The sequence below is a fragment of the Carlito syrichta genome, unplaced genomic scaffold (assembly GCF_000164805.1).
Source record: "Carlito syrichta isolate Samal-C Ts95f unplaced genomic scaffold, Tarsius_syrichta-2.0.1 Scaffold288883, whole genome shotgun sequence".
In the NCBI taxonomy this organism is placed as follows: domain Eukaryota; kingdom Metazoa; phylum Chordata; class Mammalia; order Primates; family Tarsiidae; genus Carlito; species Carlito syrichta.
Genome location: NW_007232979.1, coordinates 88,487 through 103,541, shown reverse-complemented (window position 1 = coordinate 103,541; position 15,055 = coordinate 88,487). Strand labels below are relative to the sequence as shown.

Genomic DNA, 15,055 nt, shown 5'->3' with positions numbered 1-15,055 from the left:
TAAGCCTATCTTTGAAATAACAAGACTTCTCCTATAACAACCTACTAAAAATCATGCTGTTTGTTATATATTGTTTTAATATTCTCATTTTATTAACAAGTGTGGAAAAACCAGAGGGTTATTAAAAGCACTTTTACTAGGTTTTGATTTTTTTAAGCAGCAGAACCAGTTTTATTCTAAAACCACATCCTCCATGGAATCTCAATACATAATATAAATAAGATTTTTACTTATTTGTATACTTCTCTATGATTTTAGGAGGAAAAACAATTCTAGATTTAAAAGAAAAAAGAAAATAATTAAATAGAGGGTCCTACCCACAATGCCTTCTCCTTTGATCATCCCACCCATTGTGACATTCCAAAAAACCCTAAGGCTTTATAGAGAACAGGTTTGAAAATAATCTTCTAGATTTATAGTCATCAGTGTAGACCAGACTACACTTCAGGTGAACTACCACCCAGCTCAGAATATCCTATAAGACCCAAATGTAAGTTAAAGGTAAAATCACATACAACATAAAGGTAAACAGATTTGTTTCTAAAAAATTAAATATGTGTAAATTATCTGAGTTACTAGTCTAATTGGTAACAGAAGAAGTACATGATACTGAAAGTCTAAACAAGTGCACCATGCTATTTACTGCAGTTCAAACTTATTGCAAAATGTTTGATCTAAGCTCTCACGTCTTCAATTCTGAAAAGTTCTCTCTCTATTTTTTTTTTGAGTTAGGGTCTTGCTCTGCCTCCTAGGATGAAGTAAAGTTGCATGATCATAGCTCACTGCAGGCTCAAACTCTTGGGCTCAGGCGAGGAGCCGACCTCAGCTTCCCGAGTAGCTGGGACTAAAGGCACATGCCACCACACCTGGCTAATTTTTAAATTTTTTGTAGAGACGAGATAGTGTTATGTTGCCCAGTTTAGTCTTGAACTCCTGGGCTTAAGCAATCTTCCTGTCTTGGCCTCCCAAAATTCTGGGATTATAGACAGGCGTGAGCCACCACACCCAGGCAATTTGCTATTTTCTAAATTGCGTTTTCTTTATTCTATCTAGTCCTTCATTTGAAACTTCTACTAGACATATATTGAACATCTCACTCTAACCTCTATCGTTCTTTCATATTTTACCATTTCTTTTCCTTTCTGTGCTTCTTTCTAGGTGCTTTCTAAATATTTGTCTATCTACTCACTAAGCCTCTATTCAGCTGATTTTAGTCTGTGGGTAAATTCACTGGTGTGTGTGTGTGTGTGTGTGTGTGTGTGTGTGTGTGTGTGTGTGTGTGTGTGTGTGCGCGCGCGCGCGCGCGCGCTCCAATCATTTTTCATACCTGAAATTTCTACTTAGAGGCACTAACTCTAGTACTTAAATAAGTTCAGATGTCCTAAAGGGCCATAATTTACCACAAGTTACTACTTGGAGATTTATCTTTCTTTCTCTTATACTGTATTATATATTTAGCAGTTGTTATATTCAATCCAGAATTTCTTTATTTGGAAAAGAAAAAGTATCTTCTCATATTAACTCATTCCAAGGTATTGACCAGAAGTCTGTAATGCTTTTTACACATCATAATGTTGATCATTTTTTCAGTGATCAATTGGGCACTTTGAAAGCACCTGATAGGTAGGTCAAACATTTGGAGTTTTATTAAAAAGTGGGCAAAATATCTGAATGGCCATTTCTCAAACACATACATATGGCCAATAGGTATATGAAAAAATGTTCAATATCACTAATCATCAGAGAAATGCAAATTAAAACTACAATGAAATATCATCTCAAACAAGTTAAAACAGCCTTTATTCAAAAGACAGGTAATAACAAAGGCTGGCAAAGATGTGGGAAAGAAGAACCTTCACACATTATTGGTGGGAATGTAAATTAGCAGCCCTATGGAGAATAGCATGGTGGTTACTCAAAAAACTAAAAATGGGGCTAGGGGGCACAGTGGCTCACGTCTTTGATCCCAGCATTTTGGGAGGCCAATGTCAGAGGACTGCTTGAGCCCAGAAGTTCAAGATCACCCTTGGCAACATAAGGAGAACTCATCTCTACAAAAAGTTTTTTAAAAATTAGCCAGGCGTAGTAGTACGTGCCTGTAGTGCCAGCTACTCAGGAGGCCGAGGAGGGCGAAACTCTTCAGCCTAAGAGTTCAAGGCTGTGGTGAGCTGTGACTGTACCACTGTACTCTACCCTGGGTGACAGAATGAGACCCCAACTCAAAAACAAACAAAAATTTAAAACAACTAAAAATAGAACTACCATATGATTCAGCGGTTCCATTTCTGGATATATATATATATATACATAATGATCAGCAAATGTATATATAAAAGAAGGGAAAACAGTCAAGGAGACAGCTGCGCTCCCATGCTCAATATAGCACTATTCACAATAGCCAATATATAGAGGCAAACTAAGTATGCATCAATAGAAGAATGAATAAAGAAAATGTGGTACACATACATAATGGAATATTATTCAACCATAAAAAGAATAAAACTGACCAGGTACAGTGACTCAGGTCTATAATCTCAGCACTTTGAGAGCCAAGGTAGAAGGACTGCTTGAGCCCAGGAGTTCAAAACCAGCCCGCGCAACATAGCAAGACCTTGTCTCTACAAAAAAATCAGCCAGGCATGGTGGCATGTGCCTGCAGTCCCTCCTACTAGGAAGACTGTAGTGGAAGGATCGTCTGAGCCGCAGGTCGAGCCTGGACAACAGAGTAAAACTCTTACTCAAAAAAATATATATTAGGCAAAAGAATTTCAGAGAAATTCTGTAATCCTAATATACCAAATTTAATTTTTATTCACTTTTTAGTCTTTTTTCATATTATCACCTAGTTTTTAAATGTGTTATCAAAAATAAAATCTTTTATAACTGGAAATTTATTTTAAAGGCTTAAAATTGGTTTCAATTAAAATTGAAAGAAATTATTTGTAAACATTTCAGATGTTTGTAAAATTTAAAAGCATAATAAAAGAAAATGCTTACCGGACTTGAAAGAAGAGGCAATCCAGTTTGAGGATGAAAGGCTCTGGTTGAGGTTCCATCCAAGGAATGAAAATTATGTTTTCTCCAGACATTTGAATGTTTCAGTGTAGTCCTCTGCTAGAAACAGAAATAGATTTTAATGGTAATATTTACATACCCTTTAAATAGCTTGTATAACTTTTCAGTTTTTAGACTCATTCTTAATATGTTCTGAGGTATTACATTCTTGGTGGTGTAGCTGAAGGTACACAGGTTGAATATCCCTGATCTGAAAAGCTTGGGACCAGAAGTGTTTCAGGTTTTGAATTTTTTTCCCCAGATTTGGAATATTTACATCTTATGAACCTAGCAGTTGAGCATCCACATCCAAAAATTCAAAGTGCTCCAGAGAGCATTTTCTTTGAACATCATGTTGGTGCTCACAATGTTTTGAATTTTGGAACATTTCAAATTTTGGATTTTTGGGATTTGGGATGCCCAACACATATATCTGTATCTTATGCCAAAACACACATACATGCACACACACATACATTCTAGCTGGAAAACAATGTCTAATTTTTTTGATGATATGCTGAATAAGTTCAAATGTTCTAAAGAAAAGATGTCCAAGTATAATTGCCTTATCAACATATTGTCATTTTGCTCAGAATATAGCACTTTATAAGCTAATATTTGATAATTTCATGGGAAATCTGTTCCATGAACCCCAGTGGATGCCTGAAGCCACAGGTAGCACAAAACACTATATATGCTATGTTTGGTCCCCTACATGTAAATAGCCATGCTAAAATTTCATTTATAAATTAGGTATAGTAAGAGAGTAACAACAATGATAAAATACAATATCATGACAATAGACAGTGATAAAAGTTATATGAATGTGGTCTCTCTGTATCTCTCAACGTATACGACATTAACCTATTTTCTGACCATGGCTGACCCTGAGTAACTGAAACCACGAAAAGTGAAACTGTGCAAAGCAAAACTGTGGATAAGAGGGGACTACTATATTCACCAATAGAAAAAAAATAGTATAATGTTCTAATATATAAAACAATGTCAATACCAAGAGCAATTTTCAGGGGACATTATTTGGTAGAGCATGATACAGGAATATAAGAAATACTGTGTATTTAAGAATGTAAGGCCGGGTGCAGTGGCTCATGCCTATAATCCCAGCACTTTGGGAGGTTGAGGTGAGAGGACTGCCTGAGCCCATGGCTTCGAGACCTGCCTGGACAACTTGGAGAACCTCATCTCTAAAATAAAAATTAGCCGGGCATGGTGGCACATGCCTGTAGTTCCAGCTACTTGGAAGGCTGAGGCAGAAGGATCACCCGAGGCCAGCGGCTTGCCACTGCCCTCCCGACTGGGTGACAGAGTGAGACACCAATTAAGAAAAAAAAATGCATATAGGTCATTGCTCTGCTAAGCCATGGTCTGATCATGTGGCTCCTTGAGCCATGGTCGCCATGTGTCCTAGCCTTGGCTCCCTCTCCTTCCTTGGGGAGGTGAATATCCTCTCTCTCTCATTTATTTTCTAAATAAACTATATTTTCCAATCTAAAAAAAATTGTATATAATGCAGTCACAGTACTATATTTTTGACCCCCACACAAAAGAAATAGGCTAATTCTTTTTTTTTTGAGTCAGAGTCTCACTCTGTCGCTCAGGTGAAGTGCAATGGGACACTCATGGCCACTGCAGCCTTGACCTGCTGGGCTCAGGTGATCCTTCTACCTCAGCCTTCTAAGTAGCTGAAACTATAGGCAGGTACCACCATGCCCACCTAACTTTTTGATTTTTTGTAGAGATGAGGTCTCACCAAGTTGCCCAGGCTGGTCTCAAACTCGTGGGCTCAGGCAATCCTCTCACCTCGGCCTCCCAAAGTGCTGGGATTACAGGTGTGAGTCACCGCAACTGGCCTAGAAATAGGCTAATTCTTAAGGACTGGACAAGTTTATACCCAAATACCTAACATTAAAAAAAAAATACACGAATAAAAAGTAGAAAGGACTACATTGGGTTCTGGCTTTACCATTTACTAGCTTTTTGAACTTAGGCAAGTTACTTAACCTCTTTAGCCTACGGTCTTCATTTATAAACAGGAATTAATAAAAGCACAGTGGCCATTGCCTTGCTAGACCCTGCTGTGGCCATGTGCTCTTTGAGCTATGGCTATCACCATGCTTCCTGGCTTTGGCTCCTTCCCCCACCTTGGGGAGGTGAATCTTCTCTCTCCCTTCTCTTTCTCTAATTTACTTCTAAATAAACTGTATTTTTTAAAATAAAAAATAAATAAAAGCACCTCACTTCATAGGATGGTGAGAGGATTAGGTAAGCCAACATGTGTAAAATATTCAGAATAGTGTCGGCATATAGTAAATGTTGTATAGTTATATTTAAAACAAATGCATAAAAAATGAATTTTAGTGGCCTGAAAAATATCATGGCCAGATTTAAGTCTTCCTATTAGGTACTGGAAAGGATCATAAAAAGCTAATATTCCTTAAGGCCAGTGTAGGATTTTGTAACAATCGTAGTTTTAGGAAATTTCATTAAACCCCACTTTAGAAATAAATCTTCTGTAGAAAAATATAATTGGAAACATGATACATTTTAAAAACTCTAACGTCTGGCAAAAGTAACTTGAGTGATAAAGATGATGAACCAAGGTCATTCAGACTAGAATTAAGGCAGTTAGCAGTTTTCTATAAAACTAACACATAAATCTGTGACACTGCTTAGAGAAATAAAAGTAACTGAAGTCTAGTGATTTTTGGAAGTTACAAAATGGTTTGGTGGGAAGTAAAATAAAATGGAAATAACAAATATTTTTCATTTATATAGTGCATTAAAGGTTTACAAAATATTTTAAAATCCAATATTTGATAATCATAACTCTGAGACAGGCACAAGAGATTTATCATTCTCACTGTAAAACTGATGAGACTAAGGTTTTTAGAAGTTATATGATTTATTCAGCATCACTCAGGACTAACTGTGAAGCCAGGACTGGAACTCAGGTGTTTTGACCAATACTTTAGTGATTCCCTATAGATACTTTGAAAATTATTAACTAACTAATGGTGTAACACAGTGGACATACCAAGTGTACTGGGCCAGAACGGCTGACAAACACATTAAGCTCATAAAAGTTTCATTTCTAATTCATGCCTATTCTCCAGCAGTTAAGTATTGAAATAAAAGAGGGACAAATCCAAATGAAGTACTTGTATAGTTCACAAATTTGTCCTTGGTTATTATGAGGTAGTAGAAAAAAGACTGACTGGATTATAAGTCAAGAAACTGGGGTGGGAGTGGGGGGTGCCAGTTGAGTTGCTGAGCAGTCACTAGTGTGGTGTCAGTCATTCTCTTTGAGTCCCAGCTTCCTCATAACTGTCCTATCTGTCCCATGGTGAAGTAGTAAAAGGAATCAAATGTTCTGTAATTATGTGATATAACTGCAAGCAATAAACTAACATCATACAAAATCAAAATATTGTTCTATACATATTATATAGCATTGATTCTCCTGAATCCACAGACCAAAATTTAAAAGCTAGGTGCTTCTGAATAGAAGTAATAGACCTTTTACATAGGGGGTGGGCAAGGAGAGAACAGAGCTCTAAGACCTAAATAACAGACCTAATAGGTCATGAAAAAAATTATTGCCACGTTAGCTGTTTCAAAAAGAAAGGGCACTACTCCCTATTTTTTAAACCACATGATATTTATTTCCTCTATTTACCTAAGCGTTGCTCTTAAGAGAGGAGGTTATTTGCAAAGATGTTAAACCTAGTTCTATAGATTTATTATAGACTATGTGCTTTATAGATAATAGGTACCTTGGGGTTTTAGAACCAGATATACTGTAAATAAAATGTAAACCCTAACAAATATTTGAGAATTATATTTGAAATATCAGAAGTTACTTACCAACACCTCTGTATTTTTTGGTCGTTCATATGGAGACAGATAGTCTTTTATACTTCTCTGAAAACAGTTTTGAGATTTTTCAGCAATTGAATCTTCTTTCTTATCCTGTTCACTTTTTAATTGGTCTGACTTTTTGCATTTGAAACCTTCATTATTTTTTAGATAATTTTCTATGCTATTAAGTTGAGTATTTTGCTCACATGAATTAGGCCTTTTGGAGTCTTTATATGAGCACTTATTTTCATGTCTGTTTAAATATTCAGGCATTTCCAACGTTGTAACTTTTATTTTGGAGTCACTTTTTTTTGAATTATCAAATTGGAGATTGTCAAGGGATTCTGGATTATAATTCTCATTTTGTATTATTTTTTCCTTATATTTATTTGTGCAAGTCTGCTTCTCAATACTGCTGCACTTTGAATACTGTTTATCAATTTCAATGCTCATTTCTTGCTTCTTAAATCTGTTTGTCAAATCGAAGTGATTTTCTTTGCAATTTGAGAAAGTCAATAAACTAGCAGCTTTGTTCTGTGTCTCCTGATATGTACTTTGGATGATTTCACTAGGATTGTTCTGATACTGATTTCTTATTTGAGGTTTCAAAGAACACTTTTCTTTACTATTGCATTTAAAAGAATTAAAAGATTTATTAGGTATTACGTTTTCCCCACAATTGCTGTCTCCTAATAAGGAACATTTTGTATGAGATATGGAAACAGAAGAATCATCTTTATTTTTCAACAAATTTTTGTCTTCATATGAACTCCTGAACACTTTAGAAGGAACTGAACTGGAGTCATGCAAGTTGAATGACTGTCGGGAAATATGCGATGCTGTTGGATCAATGTGCTCCAAGTGTTGAGCAATCCTTGCGATAACATCTTGCCGCTCCTGGAGTAAAGAGCCTATTAAAGGATTAGCCTCTCCAATAGACTGACGAGAATAAAGACCATTAGAATTGCAAGGTTCATTGCGAAGAGTTTCTGGTTTTAGTCGAATTTTGACCTCATTGGTGCCTTCTGGGGAGGTAAACTCTGGACTACCAAAAGAAATGGAGAAAGTTTCTTTATATTTTCTCAAATTTTCATTTTCTTGTGAAACCCGGTTAAGTTTTGAATGAAGTGAACTAGACTCTAGAGTATTAAATGGATGTCCAGAAACATGCGAAGTGCTTGGATCACAATGAATCAAGTGCTGAGCAATTCTTGCAATAACTTCTTGTCGCTCCTGAATTAAAGAGCCTATTAAAGGGTTTGTTTCGCCGACTGACTGCCAGGAGCTCTGGCGGCCAGACACACTAGGATCAGTAACTGAAAATGATTTTAAAGTTCTTACTGATGTCTCATGTGACTTTATATCACCTATGCCACTAAAGCCCAGAATATTGGCTTGAGATGTCCCATAGTCTGATTTACTGCCAGTGCCTGGATACAGTCTGACATTTTTGACAGCTGAAGTATATTCTGGAGTTGTGCCATATTTTGCATGTAATACACTTTCAGGTGCCATGGTCCAAGTTTGTTTGCTACACAGACGCTGTGAACTGTTTGTACTACATTGTTCTGCTTCATTAGAATTGCGGTGCTGATGGGTTTTAAGTTCATGTTCTTGAATTCTTTTCTCATAAAGGCCAATATTAGTGTGAATACTACAGGTCAAAACTGGGTAATTTGATTGTCTGGGCAAGGACTGAACGCTGACTTTCAAGGCCACATTGTGAGAAACATTGGGAACAGGAAACACATGCTCAGTTGGAGTCTGTGAAAAATTCCACTGTAGGTCTACATCAGCAGCACTGATTCTAGAATCACACAGAAAGATACTGAATCAATAGATTACAAAAGTTATGCTTATTATTATTTTTAAAGTGTACAGAAGTTATTAACTTATTTTTGTTCACATTAATTGCCACTGAGGTTTACTTTTTAGGCACTTTACCACATATATTGTTCTGATAAAACCAATGTATACAGTACAATAGATTATGCTTGGAAGAGATAAGGTTTTTAAGAAAATCAAATCACTTAAGCATTAAGGCTCAAGAATATTACAATGTTAAACTATTTGTCAAAACAGAAGAAAACGAATTTGTATATACTAGGATATATATGAATTCAACTAACTATGCTGTGCAAGGTGGTTAAGAGACACAATATCTCATGGCTACCTGCCAAAAAAGTCAGTTAGTTGTTTAGCAGCTTGTTTATTTTTTTCAAGATGCCAAAAATTAATAAAGACTATTCTTCTAAAAATTCAGCAATTGCTTCTTGGCATTTTGGCAAAGATCCAGTGTAAAAATTCAGCTGCCCAGAAAAAATTCCTACTTTATTTTTTTAGATTAGAAAATATAGTTTATTTAGAAAGTAAATTAGAGAGAGAGAAGAGAGTGGAGAGTCCAAGGTAGGAGAGGAGACCAAAGCTTAGAAAATAGGGCGGCAGCCATAGGTCAAAGAGCACATGGCTATATCAGAATTTAGTAAAGCAATGGCCCTCTACTTTATAGCATTTTTCCATTGGTTTCTCTAAAGTAAGCTTAAAAGTTCTAGGGATATTATTCCATATCAAACTTAATGCAACAAGCAAACTTCATACTGATTCAATTCAAATTTCTCTAACTTGTTTTGAAAAAAATACTTGGTAAATTTTATTTACTTGTATTTAGAAATGAAGGCAACAGTCTACTTAAAAGATAAAATGCTATTCAGTGGTTGAATATGCACTACCCTTTTTTTGTCCTAGACATACCTGTAGAGAATATTCCGTGGAATAGCACCATGAGAAACACTCAGCCAAGCACTTAACTGAGAAAAAAACACAAATGAACGAACAGCCAACAGAAGAGCCTTCTCTTCAATAAATCGATCGCCACTCCTAAAGGAGGCAACAAAGCATAATTTAAATGTCAGTAAATACAAAACCGAATTTTAGAACGGTAGGAGCTGCCATGAACTTATCACTTTGTATGCTTTGGAAATGTACGCTTTGAAGAGTATAGTAGTGCACTTACCAATATTACTTGAAATTACAATTACTAAACTAAGTACTAAGTGTCTCAATTTTACTACTTAAATAGAGGAAGACTAATACATGATACATTAAAATAATTTATAGGAAGTAATAGAAAACTTGATTTACCAGGAACAACTTCAAACCAAGTTTAATAACTTACTGTCGAGGAACTGGCTCCAAGATCCATCTTTCTAATAATAATGCATCTTGCTTAATTGCAGGATCATTTAGATCAATTCCTTCTGTGGTGGGCCCATCATCGCTGTAGCAGCAGTCTGGTAGTAGCATCACTTCTACCATGATTGGAAGATTATTTTTCCACAACAGTGTGACCTCAGACCTAGTTCGTCTGGCTTGGCGACACTTAGAGAAAATAAATGTAAGCAATGTCTCAATAACCCATCTACTTTTGTATTTCAATTAAAAATTATAATTATAAAGATAACATCTATGAGAAATGAGTCATCTATTGCAGAGCTTTGCTTAGGCTTGGCTATTGAGATTTCCTCATTAAATAATGGATTCATGCTAAGGAGTTCTAGAGTGTAAGGATTAATACAGAACGCAAATATTGATTTTATTAATATGATGCAAATTTTCTTGGGTAATATTTCTTTCTTCTATCTTGTCAGGAAGAATTGCTATATATAATGTATGATAGGCCTCTGAGTTGGCCTAACCTTGACTAGTTTGTTAATTTCATCATCATTTCATAGGAAAGATTAATTTGTAAATTTGAAGACCAAAGTATTAAAAACTTATTTTCATCAAACACTCAAAATTGACAAGATTTTTAAAGTTTAAAAATTTGGACTACATTTGAGAAACTAGTAAGTGAGAGAATTTTTTTTTGAGTCAGAGTCTCACTCTGTCACCCAGGCTGGAGTGAGCATGGCCACCACAGCCTTGACCTGCTGGGCTCAGGCGATCCTTCTGCCTCAGTCTTCCAAGTAACTGGAACTTCAGGTATATGTCACCATGCCCAGCTAATTTTTTGATTTATTGTAGAGATGAGGTCTTGCCAAGTTGCTCAAGCTGGTCTCCAATACCTGGGCTCAGGCAATTCTCTCGTCTCTTCCTCTCAAAGTGCTAGGATTACAGGTGCGAGCCACCACATCCAGCTTATATTTTAACAGTATTATAGAAAAACAATAACAAAACGTATCCTTCCATTTAAAAAAAAAGGGAATGCAAAATTGGCTAATATGAGGAAAATAATTATAACAAATGAATAAGAATACAGAGTGGATGAGCCAGGGCTGAGACTCTAAAAATAACGAAAAGTAAATCACAATAGCAAAAATAATCTTATAGCTACTGTATGAGAGGGCAGGTATGAAATCAGCTGCCCACCTTCCTGCTGGTTAGCAAAACTAAATGCCATGCCTGCAAGAGCCTTTTTTATGAGCCAAGGGTATTAGCTATGGTCCAGGATTGGAGATATTTTTCCTTTATAGTTATGACAAATTTTACATTGAAATGTGAAAAACTATCACTGTAAAGTAGGAAAGGTAATGATGGAACTTGAACTAGTTTATATAAGAGATAAATAAACAGCATTCAACACAAGATTCTTACCTGAGCCAGCTTGTCATTACATTCATGTTTGGTAGTTACTGGGTAACAAGACTGTGCTGGAGGGCAATGAAAACTTTCCGTTCGACCTTTTACAGAACATTCAGGTGTTCGTCCTTCTGTTATTAGCAGGGCCAAAGAGACCAAGAACTCCTCTGCATCATATTCAAAATATTCATCGAGAGTATCTGGTATTTTTTTAAAAGGGAAGGAAGAGAGGTTCTCAGTTTAATGTACTTTTTTTGTTCCCCCGAGTCAAGTCTTTCTCTATCACCTAGACTAGAATGCAGTGGCATGGATCATGGCTACTGCAACCTCAACCTGCTGCTGGGCTCAGGCAATCTTGCTGTCTCAGCCTTCCAAGTAGCTGGGACTACAGACGCATATCACTATGCCTAGCTAATTTTTCGATTTATTGTAAAGACGAGATCTCACCATGTTGCCCAGGCTGGTCTCAAACTCCTGGGTTCATGCAATCCTCTCACCTCGGCTTCCCAAAGTGCTGGGATTATAGGTGTGGGTCACCATGCCTGGCCTAATGTACTCTTAATAAAAACTGATCTGTTATGCTTAACTAATGTCACATGTCATATTTCAGCATATTCACAACAAAGAGTGAAAAGAATAAAAATGAGACCATCAAAATACAGTAGACTCTTGATTCACAAAATATACAGAAGTGAGGAGATGATGGATAATTCCAAATTCCAGTTGAACAGAACTGGTTAAAGATATGGCATAAATTTGTTTTTATGTAAACTTTAGTTGAAACACCTAAGGCTTTTTTTTTCTTTTTTTTTGAATCAGAGTCTCGCTCTGTTACCCAGGCTGCAGTACCGTGGCACGCTCACAGCTACCGCAGCTTCGACCTGCTGAGATCAGACAATCCTTCCATCTCAGCTTTCCAAGTAGCTGGAACTGCAGGCGCACGCCACCACACCTGGCTAATTTTGGTTTATTGTAGAAACAAGGTCTTGCCATGTGGCCCAGGCTGATCTCAAACCCCTGGGTTCAGGCAATCCTCTTGCCTCCGCCTCCCAAAGTGCTGGGATTACAGGTGTGAGCAACCACGCCTGGCCAACACCTCAGGTTGAGAAATATATTAATCAACCTACAGAGATTTATTTTCTTAGATGTCAAGTATGATAGTTTTTGCACATATCATCACTAATTGCTAACAGTTTAAAGTGTCTTAAATTTTCAGCGAAGATGTTTGATTGCTATTATTATTGCTATTAGAAAAAGATACAGATCCAATGACATGTTTCTCCCTTTCTCTCTCCATTACTTAACTAGTTCCTTGCTCTCATAGCACTAATTCTGTGATGTGAGCATTCATAGTCACAGGGTTCTGTCTACCTTTACTATCCAGTAATGATTGTTTCTGAGGAAGAAATGCTATTATTCAGTAGAAAAAAGAAGCCCATTCTGCAATATATGGAGTGTGATATTTTGATTATTACAAAGCTCCAAACAATCTCATCTGTAGATTTTTTTCACATAGCTTACTCATGCTCTTAGAATCATCAAGTTTACGGTAATAAAAATCTAAACTGCTATGAAAAAGTTCTTTTGAGTAATATTTGACTAAAAGTTGGGTACTTTGCTAATTATCTTGTCAGGTAGTAAACTAAACAAACTCCAAAACCATGAATGAAATTTACAATCCCTTGGATGACTTACTGAATTTAGCCAGGGTGTTAAATAATTTAAATGAAAAATTCTGAACAAAGATTAGAGATGAGAGTAGTTATCTGTTAATAACTTATGTAACTATTACATAAGTACTGCAAGGAATACTATGGATTATACAATGGTATTAGGAAACACATGAAATATTACCTAGGTACAAGTGACTACATTACAATAACTTTTAGGAATTTGTTGGGGGAAAATGTCTGAAATTTAATAAATGAGAATATTGAATCACAGTAGTCATTAGAAAAGTTACACAGCTACAGATAGTCTGTAGGTTTCCTTTTTTTTTTTTTTTGAGTTGGAGTCTCACTCTGTCCCCCAGACTGGAGTGCAGTGGCGCTCCTGGCCACCACAGCCTTGACCTGCTGGGCTCCGGCGATCCTTCCGCCTCAGCCTTCAAAGTAGCTGGAACTACAGGTGCGCACTACCACACCCGGCCAGTTTTTTTATTTATTGTAGAGATGAGGTCTCACCAAGTTGCCCAGGTGGGTCTCAAATCCACGGGCTCAGGCAATCCACTCACCTCAGCCTCCTAAAGACACGGGATTACAGGCTGAGCCACCGAGCCCAGCTTGTCTGTAGGTTTTTAAAGAAAAGTTACCTAGTTAAAAAAATTTTTTTTTTTTTGAGTCAGAGTCTTACTCTGTCACATAGGCTGGAGGGCAAAGGTACAATCACAGCTCACTGCAGCCTCAACCTTTTGGGTTCAAGAAGTCCTTCTGCCTCAGCCTCCCAAGTAGCTGGGACTACAGGCATACTCTACCACAGTCGGCTGTTTTTGATTTTTGTAGAGTCAAGGTTATGTTGCCTAGGCTGGTCTCAAACTCCCGGGTTCAAGCAGTCATCTTGCCTTAGTCTCCCTGTAATCCACAGTCTGCTAGGATTACAGGCGTGAGTCACCATGCCTGGTCTATAGTTAAGCTTTTAAAAATGTCAACCTTTAAAATACTAGAGAGTGTCCATTGCCTTGCTAGATCCTGGTGTGGCCATGTGCTCTTTGAGCTATGACTGTCTCTATGATTCCTGGCTTTGGCCCCCTCCCCCACCTTGGGGAGGTGAATCTTCTCTCTCCCTTCTCTTTCTCACTCTAATTTATTTTTAAATAAACTATTTTTTTAATCTAAAAAAATACTAGAGCCGGGCTCGGTGGCTCAGCCTGTAATCCCGTGCCTTTGGGAGGCTGAGGTGAGTGGATTGCCTGAGCCCGCGGGTTTGAGACCCGCCTGGGCAGCGAGATCTCATCTCTACAATAAATCAAAAAATCAGCCGGGCGTGGTAGTGCATGCCTGTTATTCCGGCTACTCAGAAGGCTGAGGTGGAAGGATCGCCTGAGCCCAGCAGGCGAGGCTGAGGTGGCAGGGAGCGGCCACTGCACTCCAGCAGTCTGGGTGACAGTGTGAGACTCCAACTCAAAAAAAAAAAAAAAAAATACTAGAGAGCAGAGCTTATTGAAGTAAAGACTATGCCTAATAACTAGGAAATATCATGTCAGGCTAAAGATAATTCAATAAATATAACTTGATATTTTAGAATACAGCTTTCTCTAGAAATAAGGTCTGATTTTAGGTCAACTGAAAATCACATACTTTTTTTTAACAGTTTTTGTATATGTTTATAAAAATATTTACAAAATGTTTTAAATCTAGACAAATATGGACTGCCAGGCTTACCTACTAGCTACACATTTTAGAAGAAATAAATAATTTGATGCAAGATACAACATTGAAGACAAGACAGATAATGCTATAAATTTTCTTTTCTTTTTTTTTATTTGAGTTGGAGTCTCACTCTGTCGCCCAGACTGGAGTGCAGTGGCCGCTCCCGGCCACCGCAG

At 37.1% G+C, this 15,055-nt stretch overlaps 1 protein-coding gene across 4 annotated transcripts in view; it reads right to left on the bottom strand.

The window, feature by feature from the left end:
* FAM214A (family with sequence similarity 214 member A) overlaps positions 1–15,055 on the bottom strand; it is a 108,411-nt gene that overhangs the window by 17,704 nt on the left and 75,652 nt on the right. For 3 of the 4 annotated variants that reach the window (XR_002481726.1, XM_008053935.2, XM_021710405.1), the window contains exons 2-6: positions 11,527–11,711; positions 10,109–10,311; positions 9,685–9,810; positions 6,940–8,740; positions 2,998–3,111 (exon numbers count right to left, since the gene is read on the bottom strand). Coding sequence is in view for 3 of the 4 variants with exons in the window: in XM_008053935.2 (XP_008052126.1) it covers positions 2,998–3,111; positions 6,940–8,740; positions 9,685–9,810; positions 10,109–10,311; positions 11,527–11,711 (2,429 nt within the window). In the remaining variant the exon portion in view is untranslated. Of the gene's footprint in view, positions 1–2,997; positions 3,115–6,939; positions 8,741–9,684; positions 9,811–10,108; positions 10,312–11,526; positions 11,712–15,055 lie in introns of all 4 variants that reach the window. The other variant, XM_008053934.2, reaches the window with a different exon arrangement.